The sequence below is a fragment of the Pteronotus mesoamericanus genome, unplaced genomic scaffold (genome assembly GCF_021234165.1).
Source record: "Pteronotus mesoamericanus isolate MK-2021 breed Mesoamerican mustached bat unplaced genomic scaffold, CSHL_Meso_final contig_164, whole genome shotgun sequence".
Taxonomy (NCBI): domain Eukaryota; kingdom Metazoa; phylum Chordata; class Mammalia; order Chiroptera; family Mormoopidae; genus Pteronotus; species Pteronotus mesoamericanus.
This window is the reverse complement of record NW_026555065.1, coordinates 28,817,366-28,843,977: the sequence shown is the minus strand read 5'-3', so window position 1 is coordinate 28,843,977 and position 26,612 is coordinate 28,817,366. Positions and strand designations below refer to the sequence as shown.

The following is a 26,612-nucleotide window of genomic DNA, read 5'->3' as shown; positions in this document are numbered from 1 at the left end:
AATTAATTTCATTGTGAAAAATATGAGCATTAACACTGATGAGCAGAAATGATTGGAAAAGTTTGAAAAATGAGTCTAAAACAATGAACATAAAACAGGTATTACAAGTAAACAAGGTAATGTCCACATCACCATATTCTTTCATATGGCACTTACAGTTTTTAACTTTCTATTAATTATTTACGTGTCTGTTTTCATCCCCATCAACTGGTCCCTATGAATGAGCTTGCATATCTGAGTGTCTGGAAAATCACTTGCATGTAGGAAATGGAATCCTGAATAAAGTATGATACTGAAATTTGAGTTTTAACTTTACTCGTTAAGATCTGTTAATCTGACTTTGATACTAGTTAAGCATTTCTAATAAAGATCTAATGAAAAAATAAAGTTGTTAATGTTAAACATGATCCATACCTTCTCCTATAGTTGTATGTATATTCCAATCCAGGAAAATAAAAATTCAATTCTGTATTGATTCTCCTCCAAATTCATAAGAATAAACCATATTTTGCTAAATTAAGGCCCTTCTATATGAGCTCAATAGATACTACCTTATTTCACCTTACAATACTAAAATTAGGTAAAATATATATTACCTTGCAAATAAGAACTTTAAAACTAAAAACTACATCTATGACTGAATTAATGCATAGTAAATTAGATACTTTTTTTAGAGGAGGAAAGAGGATTTTTAGCTACCATTTTATATTAAAGCTACATAGCCTAAATCCACATGTTGCACTTTTATGTCCAAGTAAGTTTCTGAAATTAGATACTTACAGGCTGTAAGCCCATCCACATTGGGAGGGAGATAAGCTGCTGTACTTGACTTCGTATCAAGTCTACTTCCTATTTAAAGCATGAAGAAAACAAGTTTAGAAACAGCATGAGCATTTTAACCTAAGTCTTTACACACGCAGCATACCGCCCTTTGCAGTTCTGGGGGAAGGGAGGTGGGGGAGAACATGCCACCGATGCTTTCACATTAATGATATTGCAATACTAAGAAGTTCAATACTTTGTTTTAAAAAGATATAGTCAATCCTCATTATTTGCAAATTCTGTATTCAGACATTCACCTACTTGGCAAAAATTTATTTGTAACCCCAAATTCAAGAGTCCTCATGCTTTCACAGTCACTCACAGACAGCATACAGAAGTGAAAAATGTGAATTGCGCAACATGCACATTTTGGGCTCTGCCTTCTTGTTTCAGCTCATCTATAAGAAAGTGTCATGGCCTATTTGGTGCTACTTTTTCACATTTCTGTGCTTTCTGTTGGTGGTTTTGTTATTTAAAATGGACCCCACCCACAGGGCTGAAGTGTTGTCTAGTGTGCTCAGGCTCAAGGAGGCTGTGTTGTGCCTTTCAGTGAAAATGTGTTATCTAAGGTTGGTTCAGATGTAAGTTACAGCATGAGTTCAACATTAATGAATCAACAATATATATTACATAAAGTATCTTTAAAACAGAAACACATATAAAACAAGATTATGTATTGATTAGTTGATGAAAATGTTGTAACCAGAGAGGCTTGCTGATCCTAATAATCCTATATTTTTCCTCCGGAGCAATGGTTCAGTTTTAGCTAATTCAGTATTTGCAGCTTTAAATAACTACCTCAAATAAAGAGAACTGACAGTGTACTGAAAAAAATAGAGCATTTCAATAAGCTAGCTTTTAACTTAAAGCTAGCACCAAACTAATTAAATCTTGTTTCTGTTAAATTTTTGATAAGAAATAATATCTACTTAAGTTTATATTTGCATCATTTAGTTTAATCAATGTTACAGGGTAATAGTGGCATTCAATGAGGCATCATAAATCTATTTTTTTTATGTGTTTACAAAATCCGCGTGAGGTAGTACATGGAGACGGGTACCAACCATCCCTCTATCGACACGCAGTCTTCAGGATAAGAAACAAGCCCATGCATTCTCCTGCAGGGGTCTAAGTGCACTATCAATTCAGAAGCACTTATCTTTAAATAAATAGGTATATACCTTCAGAGAACCACAGCAGGGAAGCACAAATAAAATATTAATTATTGTAAATACTTAATTTTTTATAAGATAATCTTATGAAGGATTAGAAATGTATCATATACAACCCAAGAGATTTTCAAAGATGATCCTCAGGTGCCCCTGATCAGTCAACTCAAAGCCACTCTCCTGCTGACCTGCCAGCCTGTGCGTGAAGTATGACCAAAGAGTAATGAAACTGTTTCTGTGTGCAGCTTATGGCAAAGATCTCATTACTCCAAGTTCCTATTAACCAGACTCTTTGCTATTCTACCTTGGAGAATTTCAGTTCTCATTATCATTTTTCTCGGAGTCCAAGAGAAGAAAGGAGAGAGCAAGTCCAAATCTATTAAAAAGCAAACAGGTCTTATAAAATGGTTTATTAAGAAGTGGCTGAAATTAGGCTGTTAGCATTCCTCATTCCCCATTACTATGAATGAAGAGTTGGCTACAGAGGTAATCTCATCTACATTCAACTTAAAAGAACAAGAAAACCTGAAAGTTCTCCCCAAAGGTAAAGTAAAATTACCAAACTATTGAAGCAATGATCAAGAAAAAGCAGTAAGACTGTCTGTTCATGGAGTGAAAATTCCCCGTCAGTTTCAGCCAATGCTGCTTTCAGGATACACTTGAAAAAGAACGGGAAGTGGTCTGGCTTCTTCTTGAAAGTCTGAAAAGAGAAAAAATAAAAATTCATTTTGAAGTGGCATGTTCACCTCTTTTTCTGCCTTAAACAAGCACCGGTGGACTTTTTTAGGAGTCTTGAAAAAAATAAGTAAAGTAAGTAAAACTTACAAAAAGTTTATTTGTTTACTTACAATTAATGGTAGCAAGTCAAATACAGGGTTCTGGACTATTCAGAGTTGCAGAAATCTTTGCATTTCTCTGTCTACTGGACACTTTCATCTAGATACTCCAAAGGGAATTTAAACTCAGTAAATCCAAAACTCAATTCAACAATTCTGTACCCTCTGAAATATTCCTCAATCCTCTTTTACCTATCTTAGTAAGTGGCATTAGCATCATCTATGTTCAGTTGCCCAAGCCTAGAAGCTTATTGAAAATAGTACTCTCCTTCTTTAATGCTACAGCAATTATCAAACCCAATCAATTCTACTTTCTAAATCTTTGTGTAACCTCTTCTCTTAATCTGTATTGCCAGTTCTCTATTTCAAGTCGCCGAAGTAGTCTTTATAATATGCAAGCTGATCAGGCCATTCTCTGGATCAAAAGATTTCGTCTCTCCTTTCCTATAGTACAATAGTTTGAAGCAACTTCAAGATACTCCTAAGATCTCTGAATAAGATGTAAGGCCCATATTTTAGTTTGGGCTCTAACTGCCATAAGATGGTAGCAACTTAATGCATAGTTCACAGAAGTGACCATGGTTTTATCTTAAAGAGTCTAACACCTTTTCACTTTGGAGACCACCGTCTCAAAAGAGATGGCAAGTATCTATGCCTTTTCTTCATTTATTGGTCTCTAGTTTTTTTTTCTGATGATTTTATCTGGTTTTGGTATCAGGATAATGCTCCTCTCACAAAATCAGCTAAGACATGTTTTCTCACTTCTATTATCTGGAAAATTTGTATATAATAAGTATTATTTATTTCTTAAATGTTTGGTGGAATTTACAGATTATGCCACTTAGACCTGCAGTTTTCTTTGTGGAGAGGTTTTTAACTGTATCTTTAACTTTTGAATAGATAAAGTGAAATTTTGGTTGTGTATTTTTTTTTTTCTTGAATAAAATTTGGTATTCTGGAAAAGAAAAAAAGAATGACTGAAAGGGAAGAAACTCTTGATAAGCTGAGCATTTTGTGGTGGCCAAAGGAAACCTAGATTTTGAACCTCTACTGACACACCTCCAATTACACTAAGCACAAAGAGAAAATGTCAGTCTACTAGAAATTTCAAAAAAGGAAAACAGATCCCAAATCAGAGACAGAGGAAACTGAAATTACAATATAAACATCTGTCTTGACTTTGGAAACACCATTTTATACACATAGAACTACGAACACATCTGTACTTCTAGTTGTGAAACAAGGCACTGAAAAATATTAGCTCATTTGAGCATTATCTGTTTGTACTAATTAATATAAACTTCACTTTATCTGATGTAAAGGTCTTTATAATCCATGTCATTCTTTGTTTCAAGCAAAAAGCAGGAAAATGACTCCCCATTCGTAATTTTTTAATTAATAGTAAATTAGTTTGAAGAAAGTACTGAAATTGAATGAAAAGTATTACTTTTCATATATCCATTTTCTCAACATTTACTTTATTATTGGGTAAAGTTCTGTTCTAAAAGCATTATTTATTACTAATAAAAAGTTCTGCTGCTTGGTAATAAATGGCTTAAGTTAGCACAATATGAAGTCACTTAAATCTGTTACCTCCCATGCAGGGACATTTTCTCTGAACTTCTCATTCACCATACAACAAATTGACATTAAATAGGCCTTGCTGGACACTTCCGGAGAATAATTCATCCAGAGATAATTTTCAAGATACTGGCTGTAAAGAGTGAAAAGGCATAGAATATTTCATTAGCTGGTAACACTTGTAATGTTAGTCATCTGAAAAGGCATAATTATTTACAACTCTCTAAAAACATTTTGCATATCTGTAATTTTAATTTGCGAATCCTTCACCAATTTACCTGTCTACTAGACACTTATAATATAGGCCACTGCTACTTACTACAAACTTATGTATAGCAAATGCAGTTTTGGAGAATGAGTGTCTTATATTTTACATAGAAGGACATCAAAAGTTATTGACATGTAATTATCATCATCACAACACTAGATATTCCCTTACCTAAGGCTCTCTGTAGAGTAAAAAGTAAAAATATCTAACAAATATCAACTCTAAAAATAACATGGACAGTTTCACAGATAAATGTATTAGGAAAATTAACACTGACTCCTATCAGGATCAAGTGACTTCCAGAAACTAAAAAAAATAATCAAAAAGAGTCTTTGTAATATTTAATTTACAAGGTATTCAACATAAGTCAGTTTTCAAGAGAACTGCCATATTCCCCCTCAAGATGCCAGAATTCTTATTTTAAGGCCTTGGTGAAAATATTCCTAAACAAATTACATATTTCTGATTTCCAGAATATAACTTAGTCATTTGTTATCATTTAGGATAGTTATAAGCATCAAATGCTGCACTGGGCTGTACTCTAAAGCACTAACAAAATAAAAAGCAGGATTTTTTTGTTCCTGCTTTAAAGCATTCACACACATAATGTTTCAGTCACTTACACGCGTGTGCATGTGCGCAAACCCGGAGGTAAGGGTTTTTGATCCCACTGTGTGCTATAGTTTTTCCACTACTTCTGTGCTTCAAAGGTCTGCTCACATTGGCATTTCCATGAGTCTATCTTTAGCAATCCTTCTTACTTAATTTGCGAAAACCTAAGAAACTGGATAATATTTTACTCAGAATAATGGTCAAAAGCCTCCAAGTTACAGACTAGTGTGCTCTCCCATAAAGTGCATGAAGATTCATTTCACTCCTTTCTCGCAAGTTTAAATTCCTTTTCCCTTAATTATGTCCTTTAGAACTTCTGTTAGCAATAGGCTATTAATGTTAATGTAGCTGAAATATCTTTATTTCATGAATGTTTAGCTAGTTATAGAATTCTTTCTAGGTTGATAGTTATTTTTTTTTATTACTAATCTCACTCTACTATCTTCTCTATTACTACAATTGAGGATTTTACATTCAATCTATTTTCCTTCTTTCCCTTTGAGTAGTCTGTTTTTTTCTTCAGCAAATCTTAAAATCAGCAAAGATCTTCCCTCTTTGTTGCTCTGCAGTTGCTCTGTTCAAAATTTGTATTCTCACATAGATATTACATAAAAGTTCCTGAAAGGTAACAACCCAATTTCTCAGTTATTAAAAAATGTTCACTATCGCTGATGCCTCAATATGTTCTATTGCTTTCTCCTTCAATTCCCACAACGCTCTTGATATCTGCTGTTTGCCAGAACCATAGAATTCTGGTTTTATCCTAATTATATATCAGCATCCTCTTAATTTTTTCTGTCTTCTTGAAAGATGGCATGATTATGGAAAAGGCATGTTAATAAGGGCCAGATGGGTCCAATTTCTAGTCTCAGTGTTCTCCTCTATAAAATAAGGAAGATCCTGGTGGGGTTATTCAGACTTTGAATGAGATCAAGCATTCAATAACAACACAGTTCTTAGGATGTAGTAGGTCAACTTTCTAGCTAATTCACAACAATAAAATTACATTTCTCTCCGTAAAAATGGTAAGAACACCTACTTCATACCAATTTTTTGTGTGAGTGAAGATCAAATCAGTGTGTAATAGTCATTAACAGCTGTTAATATAGAGACTCTGACCTCTGATGCAGACTAAACCTCAAGGTACTGTAGAGAAGCAGAAAAATGAGCTTTGGCATCCCAGGTCTGCCAATTACTTAACTGCACTATCTTCAGCAAATTACTTAATCTCTCTGATCTCAGTTTCCTCCTCAACTAAATAGAAAGCATAGCACTCACTTTGCAGAGTTGCTATGAGATCTCTGTATGTAAAATATTTAATACTGTGCCTACCTAGTAAAGACAAGCATTCAATAAATGGTAAATATTACTATCATTAACAACAACCCTGACTTTTATTTCCATCCTATGGACTATACTTGGTTGAAATATGACCTAATCTACCTACATGATCTAAAAGCTGTACATTCTCTTTAGTCTGAAATATTTATAAGTAGCTAGGTCAGGTACCAAGGCTGCCTTGGTAATACCAACTTAGCTTGGAAAGAAAAAGTGGCTATAGGATGCACTCTAATTCACTCATACTGATCACAGAGGAACTAAGAGTTCACAAATTGCTCTGCACAGTGAGAAACAATTCAAAATACAAGTTACACTGACAAGGGAGCATCACTATGAAAACAACGGTTTCATAAACATATTACAAAATAAGCAAATCACAAAAATATAAACCTTAAAAAACTTAGAATTATTTTTTAACCACTTACAGAAATGTACAGAAAATTTAGCTAAAAGTTAAATCATGGTGTCATCTTTAATTTCATCAAAGTAAAGACTTTTAACTCACCTAAATTCCAAGAGCATTATTTTTCTGATGGCAAACCTAAAAATATCAAATAATAAAAATATTTAAATAGAAAATATAAACATGTAGTTATTAATGCAGATGTATTTTGGAATCTTGCTTTAATATCAACTCACATATCAGAATAATCATATTTAGATAAGCACTGATGAAAGTTCATTTTGCTTTTATATTTCTTAATGTGTATTTTGTTTTAGAGTAGTTTGTTTTATTTTAAAAAATTGCTAGGAACAGTAAAAAGCAAAATCTTACCCTACCCATATAAGAAACACAATCAGAACCATGACATACTGGGATATAACACAGATTCATAGCCAAATGATTTTAATCAAAACACAAATGTTTGCCATGGCCAGGTAGCTCAGTTGGTTAGAGCATCATCTGCATACACCGGGGTTGCAGGTTCATTTCCTGGTCAGGGCACATACAAAAATCAACCAATGAATTAATGGGTTGTTGGAAAACCAAATGGATATGTCTCTCTCTGTCTCTCTCTCTCTTTGTCTCCCCCTTCTCTAAAATCAATAAACTAAAAATATTTTAAAACAACACAAATGTTCATTAATATTCATAATATTGGACTGCAATTTCCAAATGCTAGCCTGTCTCAATTTCTTAAAAATTACCAACATTCTTTCATTTAACATTCACATAGAAACATTCTGAAGTCATGCCTTCCTATAAGCATGAGACACACTGCATATATATCACAGACATGGAAATCAGACTTTTCACAGGCTTTGTAGTCTTAACATTAAGTCTAAAATATTACAAAATTGTGGATGGAATTTCAGATATCTCTTTATTATCTTTTTTTCAATAGAAGTATTTCATTCTATATGAATAAACCATGCTGTAGTTACAGGCTATCTCTTCAAATGCAGGTCCAAACATCCACTTATTTAGTTTTATCGTTTTGTATATGAGAAACAAAGTAGTCAGGTCAGAACACTGCCACTGGGTAATAGCCTCTAGCTTTAAAAATTAAATGCTTTATGAATTTATAATTTCCTAAGAGACCATTATCCTGTCAAAGTCTTATTCCACTGATTTCTGATCTCTTGAATAGTTTCACTACGTAAGTTTTGTTACAGAATATTGGTGAGAAAGAAATGAAGATTTTTATTGTACACAAAAAAGCACATGACAGAACCCTGCCAAGGTCCTGGCTTCCCCAGTCTGCCAGTCCACTGAGAGGATGGGCGCACAGCTTATGTGACACACTCCAGATCTCCAGTTGCAGACATTCCACTTTAATTGCACGCTGGACAACAGAATTCACTTGGTGCCCACTTTGTACGTAACTGCAGCCTCGTATTTGCAGCCACAAATAGGACCTCACTGATGAAAGAAAGAAAATCTTGGCTCATGAGATACAGAAATCCGTACACTAGTCATAATTCAGCGTCACCTTTAAACATTCTAGGGACTGACTCAGTCTTCTCATGTCCAAAAGAGGGTAGAGTGGCCAATTTATCATTTTTTTGGATGACTGGAGAAGTGAAAAATCAGTCTTGACAGGTCAAGATAAAGCAAAAACACTGAAAAATAACTCAACTTCTCTTCTAGCAATTCTGGTGGTATTCATTAAATTTAGAGTATTATGCTTCTGCCAATATAACCTTTCTGAGACAAAGTGAGGTGCTTAACTAAAGGTGTACATATAAGATACGAACATGGGTCTAGGACCAGACAACATGCCAGAAGACATTTAAAGAATGGAAAGTTAAAAGTAACAATGACAAATATAACTAATGTAAAGAATTTTCGGATTTTTTTTTAAAGTTACCAATATTTACTGAGAGCATGCTTTGCACCCAACTCTGTGTAACGGGTTTAATATGGATTTCATTAAATCCTCCTAAAGTTGGGTGATTTATGTACAATAAATTAAGTCTATTAACTGTATTGTTAACTGGCTCATTAAATTTGAAGGGAAAAAAAGTAGAGAGGGGCATATAAAGGGAACTTCTGTTGCTGCTATAACTGTCCCCTGCTTCCTTCCTGGGGATATGGCTGTGTGAAAACATGCGGTCTGGAGCTGTAGCAGCCCCCCTGGCGACCCCACAGGGAAAGCCAAACAAACAAACCCAAACCAAAACAAACAACAAACCAAACCAAAATAAACAAACAAAAAAACTGTTAAAAGGCTGAACAAACAACAAACCAAACCAAAATAAACAAACAAAAAAACTGTTAAAAGGCTGAGAGGGGCCCTGGCATTACAAACTTCTGATCTACTACTGCTGGATTTATTGTTAAATAGATAATTAAAAAAACAGTAATTGTGAGCAAAAGAAGCCAGCCACAAAAAGATTACATACTGTGAGATTCTATTTATTTAAAGTTCAAAAACAAGCAAAACTAAACCACAGTGTTCACGGATGTGCACTTACATATTAAAACAGTAGAGGAAAGGGGCACGCAAGGGCTTCTGCAATACCGACGGGGTGCGTGTGTGTTTTTCACCTTGGCGGTAGTTATGAATTATAATAATTTAGAAAGTTATATATTTCTGTTTTGTGCCCTTTTCTGTTATGTTTCATAGTAAAGAACTTTAAAGAAGTTTTATTTTTAATAAAAATTAATGTAAACAGTAGCAAAAGTAAATTGTTCTATACCCACCTTTTTTTCAGTATAAAAACCACTAGGAAGAACTCGTAACAGGATTAATCATACCAAAGTGTGCTAGTTCAGCATCCTAAAGGGCAATGAACTCTATCCTATTTAAGAACCGTGTATTGAATAAGAGTCAGAAACAACAATTTAGTACCTGGCTCCGCCTCGTACCTACTAGGAAACATCTTGGGCTAGTCACTTGACTGCTCTGTATCTCTACTTATTTCCTCCCTCATACCAACAAAATGAAAGTAACAGTGACTATCACAGGGTTGTTGTAAGGATAAATAAATAAGCTACTATATGCAAGGTGCTCAGAATAGAATCTGGTAGGTAATAAGCACTCAAGAAGTAACAATTATTTTTAATATGGTAAAAAAATTATTAAGACAATCTTGCTAAATTTGATAACAATAAGGATGGCAAACTGAATCAATTATGTAATTTACAGCACATTACAGGGGTGACTAGGCAATGATATTTTAAGATCTAATTCTGAGATCCTAAAAATGATCATTTGTACCAAAAGAATGTTAAGAACTGACTGATTTAATTCTCAGATGCTTCCGAGCGACACCGGGTTGATGCTCCAAAAGTGAATATTACAAGAACCTTAATTTATAATATTGAGTGCCTTATGACTATAAACTGCCTATTTTGATAGGTTAGAAACAAATTAATAAATCTAACATCAAGTCATTCTCCAATAATGAAGACATTATGAGCACATAACATAGCAACAGAGCTTCTATACGGCACTGGTCTAAAAAATAATCATTTAAAATTTTAAATATACACTACAGTTTGTGTTATAAAGGTGCATTTAATGTTCTGAACTTTGATACTTGAGGACAGAATGAAATCATTTCACTTGTATTCAAATATTTTAAAATGGTACAAGATGAGAATGTGCTTGTTAAAGTGCCCTGATAAATCCAAGTGAGACAGCTAATGATGGATACCTTTCAGCAAATAGAAATAATGCAGCCAAATCACATAACTTAAAAATCACTGGCAGCTTTTCATTATACAGAAGTTATCTTTGAGGAACAAAAGTTCAAATAAAACAACAAAAAACACATGTAATTACTAGCCACCGGATTGAAAGCCTGTTCTGAAAAGAGGCAGAGAACTAGTTCAGAAAGTTCAGTTTTCAGATTGATATATCCTTAACATATAAGAAAAAAAGGTTACTAGAATTTATCTACCTGCTCATCTTTAGTTAAGTTTCCTCAAGCACTTTTATCCATAGCTACCCTCAGACCAACAAGTTACATGTTATATACAAGGTCTGTCCAGAAAAAGTCCAGCCATTGCTAATATAATGAGAATGGTCTGCGCAACATGGATGTAAACTGGCAGCCAAGGAGAGTGGACTGGAATGCACATGCATGAACAATGATGACTTCACTGTATTAGTCAGTGGAGACAGTAGACACCATTGAATGAACACGTGTACTGGGTGGCCTTCGCATTCAAAATGGGCAAGTATAGCAACAAATCTGCATCATATTTTGTGTTAAGTTTGAACATTTCTCAGCAGAAACTACTTGGATGATTCAGAAGGCTTTCGGGGATGATGCAATGAGTGATTGGCAGCTTCATCCTGACAACATGCCTGCTCGTGCATCATGTCTCATGCAATTTTTTGGCAAAACATCAAATCATCCAGGTGACCCAGGCCCGCTACAGTCCAGATCTGGCACCCTGTGACTTCTGGCTTTCCCCAAAACTAAAACCACCTTTGAAAGGGAAGAGATTTCAGACCATTGATGAGATTCAGGAAAATATGATGGGGCAGCCGATGGCGATTGGGAGAACTGTGTGAGGTCCCAAATTGCCTACACTGAAGGGAACTGAGATGTCACTGTCCTATGTACAATGCTTCTTCTCTCTTGTATCTTCTTCAATAAATGTCTTTACTCTTCATAGTACATGGCTGGATGCCTTCTGGACAGATTTCGTATATACTCAAATGTTACAGCTTCAGAAGATTTTTGCCTTATCATTCAATCCAAAATTACAGCCTTTGTCACTAAATTCTAACCACACTTTATTTCATAGCATTTACTACCTGTTGATATTATATACGTGTGTTTTTTTTGTTTCTAGACAAGGTTTAGAAGGTAAGCTCCCTAAATGGAGACTGCCATATTCACTGTCGTATCCTTAGTATTGAAAAGGAGGTTGATACAAAGTGGGCTCAACCCAGTTGTCTCTTCTGAGCTCTACACTTAAGATACCCACCTGCTTATTATATATCTTAATCTGCATGGCTTCTTAGCAGCAAAAAATCAACATTTCCAAAAGTGAACTAATGATCTACAACCAACCCCATCCCAGCAAAAATAACAAAAGCTAGTCTTGGCACCAATAATCACCTAGCACCCCAAGCGAAACACTTTGGAGTCATCACTGATTCCTCCCTTTCCTCACTCACCACATCCAACCACCAGCCGTCTTTTCACCTCTCTCTCAAACTGGCAACTCCTCGCCATCCCAACTTTCCACCCTAATCCAAGCTGTCACTGTCTTGAACCTATCTACTACAATTCTCACCTCATTACCTTCCTGCCTCTTGCCCTTTCCAAATTCTTTTTTAAAAATATTACCATTGTGCTTACAACTCTTCATTGGCTTCCCCTTACTCTTCAAATTAAAAAACAAAATTATGTAACATGGTCTTTGGCCCTGCCTACTTCTTCTACAGGCTCACGGAACAATCATTAAAATGAAACAACTAGTCTCTTGTTTTGACACTGCCATGGTTTTGCCTTTACTATATTTAGCAAAATTTACCTCGTAAGACTCAAACACATAATAAATATCAAATCTGAGATTTTATAAGTTATGTGACATAATATAAATGCTTCTATTTCATTTTCAGTCAATTATCCTTTCAAAATAAGTACTAGGCATGTATGTCTACAGGTGCAGATACAGAAATATACCCAAGATACATTGTGTTTTCTTTTGGTCTTTTTTTTTTTTTTTTTGCGTGATGCCAAATGGTATGGAGACTATAAATTCTTGTTTAAAAAAAATGGAGTGGGAGTGGACTGGAACGCACATATATGTACATAAATAAACAAACTAAAGGCTAAGGAAGGGAAAGAAGACTTATTGAAACTTACCTCATTTTGTATATTATTCAAAATAATTTTTATTTTTCATTATATGTATTTTATACATTATAAATACATTTATTATTTTGTATGTAGTTACTATGTTTTGCTTTTTAAAATTTTTTAAAGATTAATCAGTAAATGATTTAAAAATTAGTTGAATTGAAAATTTAAAATTTCCATATTTACTGTCATATTCCTTCAAAAATAAAATAAAGCCTTATAATTCTTCAGCAGCTAGATTAAATATTTTCTAGTTACTGTTTCTCTGATAACCAAACCAAAAAAGAAAAGAAAATTCTAAGTTTTGATCACATTTAGTTAAGAAATTGTGATAAGATCCAAGTTAGTCCAATCTAATTCCTATATATAAAAATTAAACTCATTCCTACCTTGATTTGACAATTTCTTTCTCGTATATATCTTCAATGACCTGTTATTAAAAATACAAAAATGTTTACTATCTCATTTTTTTTCAGACCCTAAATAGTTTTCAATTACTGAGATTACACTAAATAACTTGGTTTAGGAAAGCTCTTAAATATTACTACCACAGAAATAATAACTTAAGATTTTTCATAATCCCATTACATTCCTCAAAATGTGCAAAAGAAAACAAAATAGCAAAAAAACATATATAATACAATGTGTCTGCATAAAAGAGTCCTATAAAGAATTATTAAAATGATGCCATCAAACCTAAGTGTTCTTTGATGGATGACTGGATTTTTAAAAATGTGGTACATATATACAATGAAATACTACTTAGTGATAAGAAAAGATGAAATACTTCTATTTGTGAAAACTTGGATTACTTTGAGAGTATCATAACCAAGTAAGTCAGATGGAAAAGGACAAGGACCATATGATTTCACTTATTTGTGGGATATAAAACAGAAAGCAACAAACAAAAAATTTCATAGATACAGACAACAGTATGACGGTTACCAGAGGGGAAAGGGGATGAGGGGGAAGATGAAGAGGATAAAGGGGGTCAAATACATGGTGAGGGAAGGAGACTAGACTTTGGGTGTTCCACACAATGCAAAATACAGATCATGTATTATAGATACAGATCATGTACTATAGAACTGCACACTTGACACTTATATAATTTTATTAGTGAATGTGACCCCAATGAACTTAATTTAAAAATGAAGTGTATGCATTATTTGTTAAGGAAAATAAAAGTTCGTCGGATCTGGGTATTTTTAAAAACTTAATTTTAAAGTATAAATATTATCACAATCTGTCTATAAGTAATAACAATGTGTTTTCAAAAGCCAGAAAGTAAATTAAAAGTATAAAGATGTAAGAGAAGCAAATGTTAATTGTTACACAGTTTTCCAAATACAAATGATAAAGCCTCAGAATTTCCAATTATTTAGGCTAGGGTGGGCAGGATGGTGTAATATTGGGTTGGCCAAAAAAGTTCGTTTAGTTTTTTCTGTAAAACAAAAGACACACTTTTCATTTTCAGCAGTAACTTTATTGATTTGTATATTTTGAGTAGGTCAGCTATCTCCCGTGTGGTATAATGATGATTGTTCTCAATTAATGTCTTGATTTGATCGTTATCAACTGCAACTGGTCTACTGGACCATTGAGCATCATCCCGCAAGAAATCTCCAGCACAGAACTTCGCAAACTACTTTTGACATGTGAGTTCAGTCACAGCACCTTCTCCATACACTGCACAAATCTTTTTTTGCATTTCAGTTACATTTTTAACTTTCTTGAAATAATAAAGCATAATATGCAAAAATGTTGCTTCAATATTAAAATGGCTACACAAGAATTCACTAATTTTCGTAATTTTTTTTTAAATGCATGCTGGTATGACAGCTGTCACAATACAATCTCACAAAATTGTTTCGAATGATGTTAAAGACAACTAAGCATTACTAGAGCCATCTTATGGAAAAAGAACAAACGAACTTTTAGCCAATCCAATACTTAAGAATTTAGGCTTTGGAGTTGGAAGCCTGGTTCAAACCATCCATCTCCATTGCTGATGGCTTGGACCCCTCAGAGCCCAACCATTCTAAGGCTGTTTCCCAATGTACAAAGAGGATTTAATAATACAAAGTACCTCATGGGGTTATAAATAAGGCAACACGTGTAAACAACTTAGTTTAAGTCCACAGGCATGGTAAGCCTTTAAGTTATCAGTAGAAATAGTAGTAGTACTAGTGATAATAGAAAAAAAAACAAAATCCTACTGTAAAATCATGAAGTGCTATAACATGGTAAAATAAAATTTTATGGTAATTATAATGTCTTTTAACTGCTCAAAGTATATTTGTTAAATAAATATGGGTAATAGAAGAAGATGATTAAGCAAATCAATCTTATTCAATTTATGAAATTTTCTATTATTTTATTTTTATCAAATTAAGTAAGAAAGTGAAGGACATAATCTTTCTTAAATACCAACCCATAGTACAGTTCTTCTAAATAGGCATATACAGGTTCCTCTAGAATTATTACTTGTGTTAACTAAAAATCTGGATATAAATTTAATTTCTAAAGATGTTAATATAATTAGGTTCAACTCTCAATTTAGTAGTGTCCTCAAGATTTTTTTGTTATTAATGAAAAATGTTCCTAGGAACCCCTAAACCCAAGGTATACAAGCATAACATGTATACAAACAGCATATAATAAGAGAAAACAACCCTGATTATAATTCAGATTTATGTATGCCATGTTTATTAATATCTTCCTGATGGATAAAATAGGATTGCTGGCAAAACAAAATATATTTATAAATAAAACCTTTAAGCTAAAATAATGTAAGAAATTTTGAGTTAGGTTCAGTTTGATTAGGAGTTCCTTAAACATCACCATTCAATTTATAATGGCAAAGCTTAAAGGAATTCTTAATTACCTGTTAAGTAGCATGCAATGTGCCAGCCCTATTTCACTTAAAGACCCCTCTCTAAGAACTTATTTCAATGAGAATTAATTCTACATTTGGTAATTTTTTTCCTTTCATTCATTCTAAATAGTATCAAGTGCCCTGTGAGTCCATTTCCTTATTGACTGTTGCTGATCCTTAGTCATCTAACCCTCAACATTAAACTCCCACTTCTTCAATCATTATTAAAGATCTTTATCACAGTTCATCAACCTAAAAATAAAAGAGAAAACAATATTCTAGTCTAAATAAACTGTCAAAAAATTGTAGAAAAATTTCTCTATATTTACCAATATTTTCATTATATTGTCATTTATAATACTAAATTAAAAACAATCTTACACATGAAAATCCACACACTCAAAGGAAACTCAAACAATATGACAATAGAGGTTATCCCTGAGTAGTTATTTTTATTTTCTTTATGTGTGCCTTCCATATTTTCCCAATTTTCTCACATGAATACTTATTAGTTTGATAATTAGAAAACTGTAGCTTTAACTTTTTAAAAAATTCTAAAAGCTTTGGTTGAATCAGCTCTTAAAAAGAGATACGAAGTGTGTATCTATTCAAAAAAAATGTTGCAAAGCAAAAATACTTACCTTTATATCAAAAGGTGATTTTTTCTTGATATGGGGAGCCCAGTATTTACATGCTAACTGTGAAAGGAAACAGTATAAACAGTAAGTAATAGATTCATGCCACTCTAGAGTTAAAAGACTGAGATTATTCGGTGCCAAGCTGTTTCTTTAAAGGGCACTACTGACTCTGGGGGAACAGAATGACTCTACCTTCTAAGAAAACTACAGGGCTTGCAGATCGGTTGACATCCCTTGCCACAACCCACTAAATGTCATTAATGCCCTGCACTGCAACCCGCCATTATGTTTAAAAAATCTAACATACTTTTAAACCATCCATAGGGAAACAACAGAGCAACGTTTATAACCACAGCCAAATGCCTTCAGCATAGAGATGAGGAAAGCCAGGTCCAGAAAGAGTAAGCGAGCTGTCCAAGATTACAATTAGTTAACAGTTGAGCCAGTACTAAAAACCACAATCAAAATCTTTGGGAATGTTAATTTGTAAAATAAATCTTTAAATGAGTAGTATGCACTAATACACACCTAAACAAAACCTTAAAAAAACTGTAGTCTATCAGCGGATTGTAGAGAAAAAGAGCTGTAGGTTACATTTCAGCAGATTCGGTTTTACTTGGAAATTGTGAATTTTACATACATACATACAATGTCTCCACATACGTAGATGGATTGTTAACTAGTCAAACAACATGTCTTATTGGGATGTTGTTTGTTTGTTTGCTTCTTTAAGGAGCCTAAACTACAATCTTGAAAAATAGAACACACTGGCAATCACAAAGACTCAATATATTTATAAAATATTGTATTGTAATTTGAAGTGTATGTTGGAGGCACTCAAATAATACTGATGAATGGACGAATGAAGTAAAATCTGAAATGTTACCTTGTCTATGAGGCTTTCTTCAACCCTACCTGATGGAGACCTATTGGTTATTCCTATTTAATCATGCCATTGCTTATCTATCCTTCCTGCCCACTTAATGTCTTCTTTGGTACTATAGGCAAGTATATACCACAGTCAACACACATAAAGAGCCTTGCAAGCAGTGAGGACATTGGCACTGAAAATCTCAAAAACATTACTGTAATGGCCCACTTATAGGACACTTTCCCAAATTATCAACCGAAAAGAAAATACTTCGCCCTTAGTTATTCTGTGGCACGCTCACTTCCTCAGGATGGGCATCACAAAACTCAGCCATCTCTTCCTAACATCATACCCTGAAGAGAACTGAATCTGATTTGTTTCCTTGGATTCAGGGGTTTCCAAATAAATATGTAAATCCTATCTTCTGTTCTAAACTGCTTACTGTATTCATTAAAGATCTAGCAAACATTTATTAATCATTTATCATGTCTCTTTTTTCTGAGTGTCTCCTTTTCCTTGGGGTGTAACCTGGGACTTTTCAGACACCTCCACCTCTGGAAACATACTGCCCTCCTCCACACTCTCTAGTCTCATGTAAAATAGAAACTCTTTCCACTCTCCACTTAGTATAGCAATGACAGCACAAATTGTTCAAAATAAGTCTTACTGAAAGACAAAAAGGAAGGAAAAAAATAGAGTAGCATAAAAAAGGCGAGGTCAAAGTTCAGCTATTTAATTTTCTTAAAACTAAGATTTACATCAACATCTCATTCACTCAATAATACTTAAAAAGCACCTTCTCTGGTCAAGTGTGCCTGAGGGAGGGAGAGAGGGGAGGGCGAAGAGAGAGGAGGAAGAGGAGGAGGAGGAGGAGGAGGAGGAGGAGGAGGAGGAGGAGGTCCGCCTGATGTCCTCTCTACCTACAAAACCCATTTTCCCACTTTCATGTTTCAAAGTCCATCTCAAATGGCACTTTCTCAATGAGAACATTCTTTCTGGAAATTCTTTCCTTAGACAGATGTAATCATTTTAAACTTTGTTCTCAAAGCACTTCCCTCACACCACTATTCTGGCATCTATCACACTCAACTAAGATGAGTTCCTTAAGCCTCTTAAAGTCTCCATCCACAGACCGTGTACTCCCTGAAGACAAGGATCACATTTGATTCATCTTTGCAGCTTAGGGAGCCCTGAACAGTTATCTGTCAAACATTAAGCTTCAGTGTTTCTATCACAGCCAAAGATGGCTGATGAACTAAGATGTAGTTCATTCCTTCCACTACATCTTAATGTCCCAGTACATTTATTCATTAATTCACTCACTCATTCTTTCAGCAAAATACTTACTCATCACATAATGTGTCCTAATATAATGCTAGGTGCTGGTATTACAGAGGAATAAAACACATAGTCCCTAGCCTCAGCTCTGACAATTAAAGCAGGATACAATAAATATGTTATGTTTACAAACAACATTCTGTAGGACATCTCAGTCAATCCTACAGTTTTAAATACCATCTTGGGTGATTAACTTGCAAGTTTATATTCAAACACAGATCTTGCCAACATTCTCTAGACTCACATATTCAACAGCCTTTCAACACTCTCAATTGAATGTCTACAGGCATTTCATACTTAACACGGACAAAACAGAAATCTTGACATTCCCACTAAACTTTCCCTTTTCCCAGTCTTTCCTATCACAGTAAATGTCCAAATAATTCACCTAATTGTTCAAACTATGTTCAGTTGGTTTCTTCTTCCATCCCTCCACAATTGATCATCATCAAATCCTACTGCCTCTAGTTTCAGGGTGTATCAGTCAACTTCAATCTTTAATATAGAGCCCCTCATCTCTTACCTGGACTAAATGGTAACCCTATTATTACTTTTGTTCTCCTACCCTCACTTAATTTCAACGTATGAGCCACAGGGATCTTCCCATCTTTCTAAAAAAATTTTCACTACAGTGCAATTAAAAGCTACTGTATATAAAATAAAATCCAAACTTCATACCTCAGCCTCCAACACTGTATATGATTCTGGTCCCTCGATACCTGCTCTGTGCCTTCGCATACCACTCTTCCGCTTACATTCGCTATCCTGGCTTTCTCACCTTCACATGGGTAAGATCCTTGCACTTGCTATTCCCTAGACTTTTTTCCTGCTCTTCCCAAACCTGGCTTTTTTTTCTTTTTTTTTTAAACCACCATTCAGATCTTAACTCAAATATCACCTCAGAGAGGACTTCCCTGACTGCGTTTTCATACACATCACCCCGGTCCCTGTCACAACACCTTGTTTCATTTTCCTGACAGCACATATCACTGGCTAAAACTATACCGGTTGATTTGTCTGGCTTATCACTCTGAAATAGAAGCTCCATGAGAAAAGGAAACTAATAAGTGACTTCCACCACAAAAATGCAAGTGTATGAAAAACGACAGTTATGTTCTAGTCTCAGCTGTCAGAAAGAGCCTCTCCAAAGTAATAACGATGAAAGATAGCGAATTAACCATATCAGGGAAGTCGGGGGAGGGGGGCAATGCTGGAGATGAGGATTCCAAGCAGAGGGAACAATTTTGAAAGGCCAGGAGGTTATAAATAGCAAGGTACATTCAAATAAATGCAGTTCCGTTATGGCTAAAGCACAGTTTGAAAGGGAGAGGAAACTGGATTATGAGCACAGGCTAGATCAAACAACACTCTGGAGGATTCGGGTCATTATCCTAACGGCACTGATTTGCATTTGTGTAAAATCACTCTGATAGGAATATGAAGAATGGGTTGGAGGAGAGCAAGAGAAAAGAAGGCAAGTTAGGATGTCTAGGTACATGCAGCAATCAATGGCAACCTGACTTAGGGTAGAGAGGTGTGGCGAAGCAAACAGATTTGAGAGATTATTAAGAATGTAGTAGTTATGTGGGGGTTAAAGGAAAGGGAAGACTCAAATATGATTCCAAGGCTTCTGCCCAGGCCAGTCCGCTGAAACACGGATTAGGAAGCAGGTGGGTTAACAAACTTCTAAACTGTGCTATTTGCAATCTCATCCAATACCTAAAGCAACGAGTAAGAATTAGGAATGTTGCCGAGGGATACAAAATTGTATTTCCTTATTCAAAGTCAACCACGCGGTTCACAATGCAATAGAGTAAAAAGGTTCGAAATAAACGCTCTCAAACCACAGGATTCCTCTCTTCACAGATGCGCCTATCTGGAGCAGATTCTCATCACTCCACTCAAAAGCCTAGGTAACTCTACGGCTCAGAAAAAAAGCCTACTCCTTTCTCAACCATCCGTTCAGCATCACCTCTGCTACGAAACCTTCTTGCCAGTTTAAGGTAGACTGGGGTGAAGGCATCGTTCCCACGACGAACTCTAACAGAGCAAGCTCGCATACTAACTTTCTCTGTCTGCCTGCCTTCCCTGTAACGTTAACTCCTCAGGGCAGGGAGGCCTCTTTCCTTATGACATCCCCGGCACCTAGCACGTCCCCATCCCTCACACACACCAGACACTCCCAATCGCACCTGGGTCACGAACTCCGCGTTGATCTGGGACACCGTGGGGGCCACGATTTTCTTTGGCTGAGCAGGAGCCGCCATGGCAGCACTCTCCCTCTGCTCCAGGGTTAAAGAAAGGACCTCTTCGAGCAACGCTGAATCCGATGCACTTCACCAAAGGGGCGGCAGCGGCCGCCTAACCCCACGAAGCAAGAACCCCCCGGCCCGGATATTCTCAGCCTTCACAGTCCCACAAGGAACGCGTAAAGCAGCCGTACATTTCCCCGGAAGCGGTATTGAATAAGGTCGGAAGTCTATGAAGCTGGGTCTGAGCTAGAGAGGCAAAGGCTCCGACCTCCTCAGCATGCTCCCTCTAGCGGGAAACTCAGAGAAAACACCCAACAGGCCGGATTGAGGTCTCAGTGGGGAATTAAGTAGATGGTGTTAGGTGAGGGTTTCTCTAGATGTAGTTGTGGGGCGGGCCGGGTAGGGGTAGGACACCTAAAGTTTCTTTCAACCCTAAAAAAAAAAAAAAAAAGAAAAGAAAAAAAGCAGTAGTGAAAAAAACAGACCGAGAATGCGGGGTTTGGTTTTAACTGTTTTTAACAGACTCATGGATATTTAAGTGGAAATACAAAGAACTGCACATATTTAGAGTAAAATCGGATCCATTTTAATCTGCGAAAGTATCACCAAAATAACGATAATAGGCATATCTAATGCCCCTAAAAGTTTTCTCCTGCCCTTTTGCAATCCATCCCTATCGCTACTCCTACTCACCCATTCTCCGGCAATCACTGGTTTGTTCTCTGTCACTATAGTTGTATAGATTAGTTTACTTTCTGTAGATTTTTGTAGAAATGAAATAATGTAGTAGGTACTGGTCGTCTTCTTTTTTCACTCAGCATAATGATTTTGAGATTTATCCATGTCAATGTATGTGTTAGTAGTTTATTCCTTTTTATTGCTGAGTATCCTATTTAACAAACATACCACAGTTTGTTAACCTCCATATCTGTGGATAAACATTTAGATTGTTTCCAATTTTTGACTATTATAAATAAAACCGCTATAAGCATTTGTGTATATATGTCTTAATATAAACTTGCATTTTCCTTTTTCTTAAGTAAATACCTAAGAGTGAAATGGCTGGATCATACAGTAGGTGTATGTTTGACTTTTAAAGAAACTGCCAGTCTTCCAAAGTAGTAGTATCTTTTTACATTCACACCAGTAACAGATGAGAGTTACAGTTACTCCTCTTCCTCACCAACACTTAGTAGGTCAGTCCTTTAAATTATAGCCACCTTAATAGTTATGTTATATCTCACTGTGGTTTTAATTTGTATTTTCCTAACGACTAATGACACTGAGAATCTATTTATGTGCTTATTTGCCATCTGTATTGTTCTTTGGGAAAGCCTCCATTTAGATTTTTTGCCTATTTTTACATTGGATTGCTTGATTTTTTTAGGTTTTGTTTTTTTAGTTGAGTCTGAGTGAACACCTCTACTATTCCCAAATCCACATGTAAACTAAACATGTATCTCTGGTAAGCTTTCCGTGGCTGAATACAGCCAAGAAACTGGTAACACTGCCTCTAGGAAGGAGGGACTGGCGGAGGGGAGGCCAGGAGGGAGGAAAGGCATGCTTTACATTTACAGCATTTTTTAACTTTTGAATTTTGTAACATTTATAATCTGTTTGAAAATAAGAAGCTGTGAAAGAAAAAAAACAATACGTCTGTAGATATGGATATTAAATGTGGAGTCCTTTTTCCATCTACGTGCTATTGCATCAAGTCTGTTGATAGAGCTAGAAATGAAAATTTGCCTGATTACACTTTTAGATGCAGCAGATTTTGAATATATAATAAAATCTATTGACATTTTATTTACAAATATAGTCTGTAAAACAAGGGAGAGATAAAATAAGATTTTATGAATAGCTTTTGTGTTGAGTTTTGAAGTAGATAAAATTCTGATAAGGAAGAAGAGCAGGGACAATATCTCTAGAATAGTCACAGCATAGGTAAAGAAAGCAGGTCATGCTATGGGGATGGTAGGTTAGGAATGATTGATAAGGCTCAACATGTCAAAGGCTTTGAAAGTGAAGGAAAGGAGACTGTTTTCATTGTGGTAGGCAATGGGAATCCATTGCTTGAAAACCTGCTTTTGGAAGATGCCTTTTCAACAGTATATTTGATGGGTTAGAGTAGGTAATACGTCATGAGAATACCAGTTGGGAGGCTATTGCAAATCTAAGACAAAAGCAATAAAAATGAAGAGGAAGGAATAAATGTGGAAGACACTGAAAAGATAGAATAAAGAGAATTCCATTCTAAGTAATTGAAAGAATAGGGGGACTATACAGCACAGTAGAGGAGACAGAGGGTAGAGCAGATTTTAAAAGGAGGTGATTCTATTCTCTACAGAGGGACAGCCTCAGGTAGCAGGAGGAGATCTACGTGGTGAGGAGCAGGGGGGGTTTGTTTGCCAATTTAAATATTTATTAAATTCATAATCTATAATTTTGTGGCTGAGAGAATATTAAGCCAATAAGCTTCAGATCACATGTAGCTTCCTAGTGATCTATTTAAGAGGTTCTAATTTATAATACCTATGACAAGATGCAGTATCATAATATCTTTCTCTTTCTTAATAGTCCCCCACCCTCCTCTCCTTTATTTTCCTATCATTTCTCATAGCCAAGTTTTTGAATGATGGGTTAGGGCATTTTAAAACAATACTATGTGTATTTTATGATTTTTCTTTTATTTTTACAAGCCTTCTATAATCTGTTTTGTAATAAGGAAGAGAGAAAGCAAAGGAAGCATATAATCAAGAAAGAAGAGTTTCAAAATTCATGATTATCATTAGCGTGAAATGCTTCAAAGAAATCTAAAAGGACAACAGCTTAGAAAACTCCATAGGTAGTTTAACAATTAGGAGACTACTGTTGACCATTATTAGTTAGGATTTTTTGTTGTAAGAAAAAAAATGCAAGTCAAACTTGGCTTTAAAATAAAGGAATTGGGGGTGTGCAACCTGCAGCCTGGGGGGCCGCACGCAGCTCAGTCAGGGTGGCTGTGAACGTAGCCCAGCAGAAAATCGTGAATTTACTTAAAACATTATGAGATTTTTTGTGATTGTCGCAATGTATTTAATGTGTGGCCCAAGACAATTCTTTTTCTAGCATGGCCCAGAGATGCCAAAAGGATGGACACCCCAAGGAGAGATAGGTTAGCCCTCAGCTTGATTGGCGTCCAGCTCCATTTCTCAATTCTTTCGGCTCTGCTCCCCTCTCTCCTACTCCACCCTGTTCTGTGTTTGACTTCTTCACCAGACTAGCATCTTTCAAATTAAGAGAAAGCTTTTCTGCACTCCTTTCTCTTTTCTCAATCATTGAAATACATATGAAGTTTCGCTCTGATAGACCACTTTAGGTCAGTGCTCACTGCTGAGCCAATTACGGCCGCTGAGGTAATGCTGTGTATTGACTGGCTTAGACTTCGGTAACCCATTTCTGAATGGTCATGATGAAAAAGGAAATATGAACATTTTGATAGTCTTAGATGATAATGACCTATTGCTGAAGCTGCATTTAAGGTCAGTCCTACCCAGACTACTTGGCTGGTACACAATGAAGGAGAGAAGATGTTGCGGTTGCCACCAACAATGCCTACAACAATGATCCTGCAGAGAGTCACTCTCAAAAGGTGGTGAGGAAAATCACTAAGTAAGAAAGGGCTAAGAAGTTAGTGAGTGAAGGGGCAATGAGAAAGTAGGTGTAAAATGAATTTTCAACAACTTTGACTATAAGAGGCAGAAAACAAAATGTAACAATACCAGAATAACAGGTTGTTTCTCCCAACCGCTATCTCTTTTTAAGCGAGGTGCAGAGGAAATCATTGATTGCCTATCAAATCCTCCCCATTCTTTCCAAACACGGCTCCAAATTTGACCAGTGTCCATATCACCCTCAGATAATCATGTACCTAAAGAAAGGAAGCTGAGCCTCAGCTCCAGCTCCAGGTAATTCTATCTCCCTGGTCAGTGGTTGGTTCAGGAATGTGCCTGTGAAGAAGTTCTGGCAGGTGAGAGGTAATGTTTATCGTAGGCAAGTTGTTCTTTACTTTCGTGTGAGTTTCTGGATCTCTTTCACAACCTGTCCCACCCTACCCTCATGAAGGAAGCATATCGTCCTGATTGCAAATGAAGCGTACAAAAACCGTAAGGGAAACACCCTTGTCATTGTGAAAGGCAGAGCAGGAACCAGAAAGGAACCAGAGCCAACTCTACTATAGTATTTAACAACCCTAGAGCTTGTCTAGTTGCTGGAATTAAAGTCATGTAAGCCAATAAAGGTGCCTATTGCTGGAGCAGTTTGAGTCCATTGTTCTGTCAGTTACAGCCAAATCCATCATCACCAAGTAGGAAACATACTATTTCTTTCCAAGGCAGAGGGGAAGGAACCAATGGAGAGAGAAAACCTGCAGATACGAGAAAAATGAAAGGACTATTGAAAAAGTTCCTGGGACTTAGAGTAAGGAAAACCTAGCTTCAGAAGGTGGAGGAAAACTATTATTCCAGAATATATGGTGAGAAAAGGAAGGTGTAAAGATAAAGAGCCATTATGGGGTAAAGAGGAGGAAAGTTTTGAGAGTACATATTGGGTTGGATTTGATCGCAGTATGTTAGAAGGCAAACTCATTCTAAGGGTGAATGAAAACCTCTAAGTGAAGTTATAGATTTAAGGAGAATATTAAGAGTTTGTAAGAAGGGCTCCATTCATTTCTTCCTTTGTACATTCAGTATATATTTGAGGATACCAAGAGGTACAAACATGATGTACAAAATATTTTAAACTGTGCATATAAAACATAAAATATGCATTCCCTTACTTTCCAGGAGAATGCAGTTTGGCTCACTGGTCTTCAAAGTGTAGTCACAATACAGCAGCAACAGCTAAGCTGTATAAATGCAAATTCTCAAGCCCAGTCTGACACAGGATCAAAAACTCGGAGGATGCTGTGAACACTTTGTTTTTAACTAGCCCTCTAGATGACTCCAGTGCACACTAAAATTTGAAAACCACTGACCAACAGTGTCAAAGCATGATGAACCAAAGGCAGTGGAAGTGCAGTGGATGGGTGCCGAGTACATCAGGAAGGCTTCGGGGGGAGGTATTTAAGCTCAAATGCCAAAGAATGCATAGAAGTTTGCTAATGTAAATACAAAATATACCTCCCATATTCTATTTAATTACACCACTGTACCACTTTTTAATTTTTTTCTTAGTACTAATAGAATTCTTGCAGTTAGCTCTGAAATTCTAAGCCCTTCTAATTGCCAATAGGCGAAATCACAAGATAGAATTAAATGTTCCCTTTCCCTGAAGCTTCTAAAAAGCAAATACTCTGCATCATTAAACAGAACCTTGCAAATGTTATTTCTAACAAAGAATTCTTGTAAGATACCCAGACTTGCAAGATTGTTCCTAAAACATCTATAATTTGAATTGGTTACCTTATGTAACATGGGAAAAGAAATGTTTTCTAAAGTCAGCTTGAACACTTTAGTGTTCTCTTGTAATCATGGAGGAGCTCTGAATAAAATCTGGCTCAGCTAAATTTCTTCTTTGAAGAGTGTGAGCCTAAATCAAATTTATACCAAGTAGTGAAGATGGAGGCAAGAATAACAGGAATACCATGATTGGAGCACCTAATTCTGTATTTATTTAGTACAACTCTGGAGAGGAAAGCCAAAGAGGAGGATAAATAGTAGGCAGGTAGATTATGCAGCATGCACTGTAGCTAACACA

At 35.7% G+C, this 26,612-nt stretch overlaps 1 protein-coding gene across 1 annotated transcript in view; it reads right to left on the bottom strand.

The window, feature by feature from the left end:
* The window catches only part of AQR (aquarius intron-binding spliceosomal factor), an 88,065-nt gene extending 66,980 nt beyond the window's left edge, over positions 1–21,085 (bottom strand). Inside the window, exons 1-7 of the mRNA XM_054565618.1 lie at positions 20,817–21,085; positions 16,419–16,475; positions 13,289–13,329; positions 7,135–7,170; positions 4,421–4,541; positions 2,551–2,691; positions 781–849 (exon numbers count right to left, since the gene is read on the bottom strand). Of these exons, the coding sequence (XP_054421593.1) occupies positions 781–849; positions 2,551–2,691; positions 4,421–4,541; positions 7,135–7,170; positions 13,289–13,329; positions 16,419–16,475; positions 20,817–20,891 (540 nt within the window). The 5' untranslated portion in view covers positions 20,892–21,085. The remainder of the gene's footprint in view (positions 1–780; positions 850–2,550; positions 2,692–4,420; positions 4,542–7,134; positions 7,171–13,288; positions 13,330–16,418; positions 16,476–20,816) is intronic.
* Positions 21,086–26,612: the final 5,527 nt, after the last annotated feature.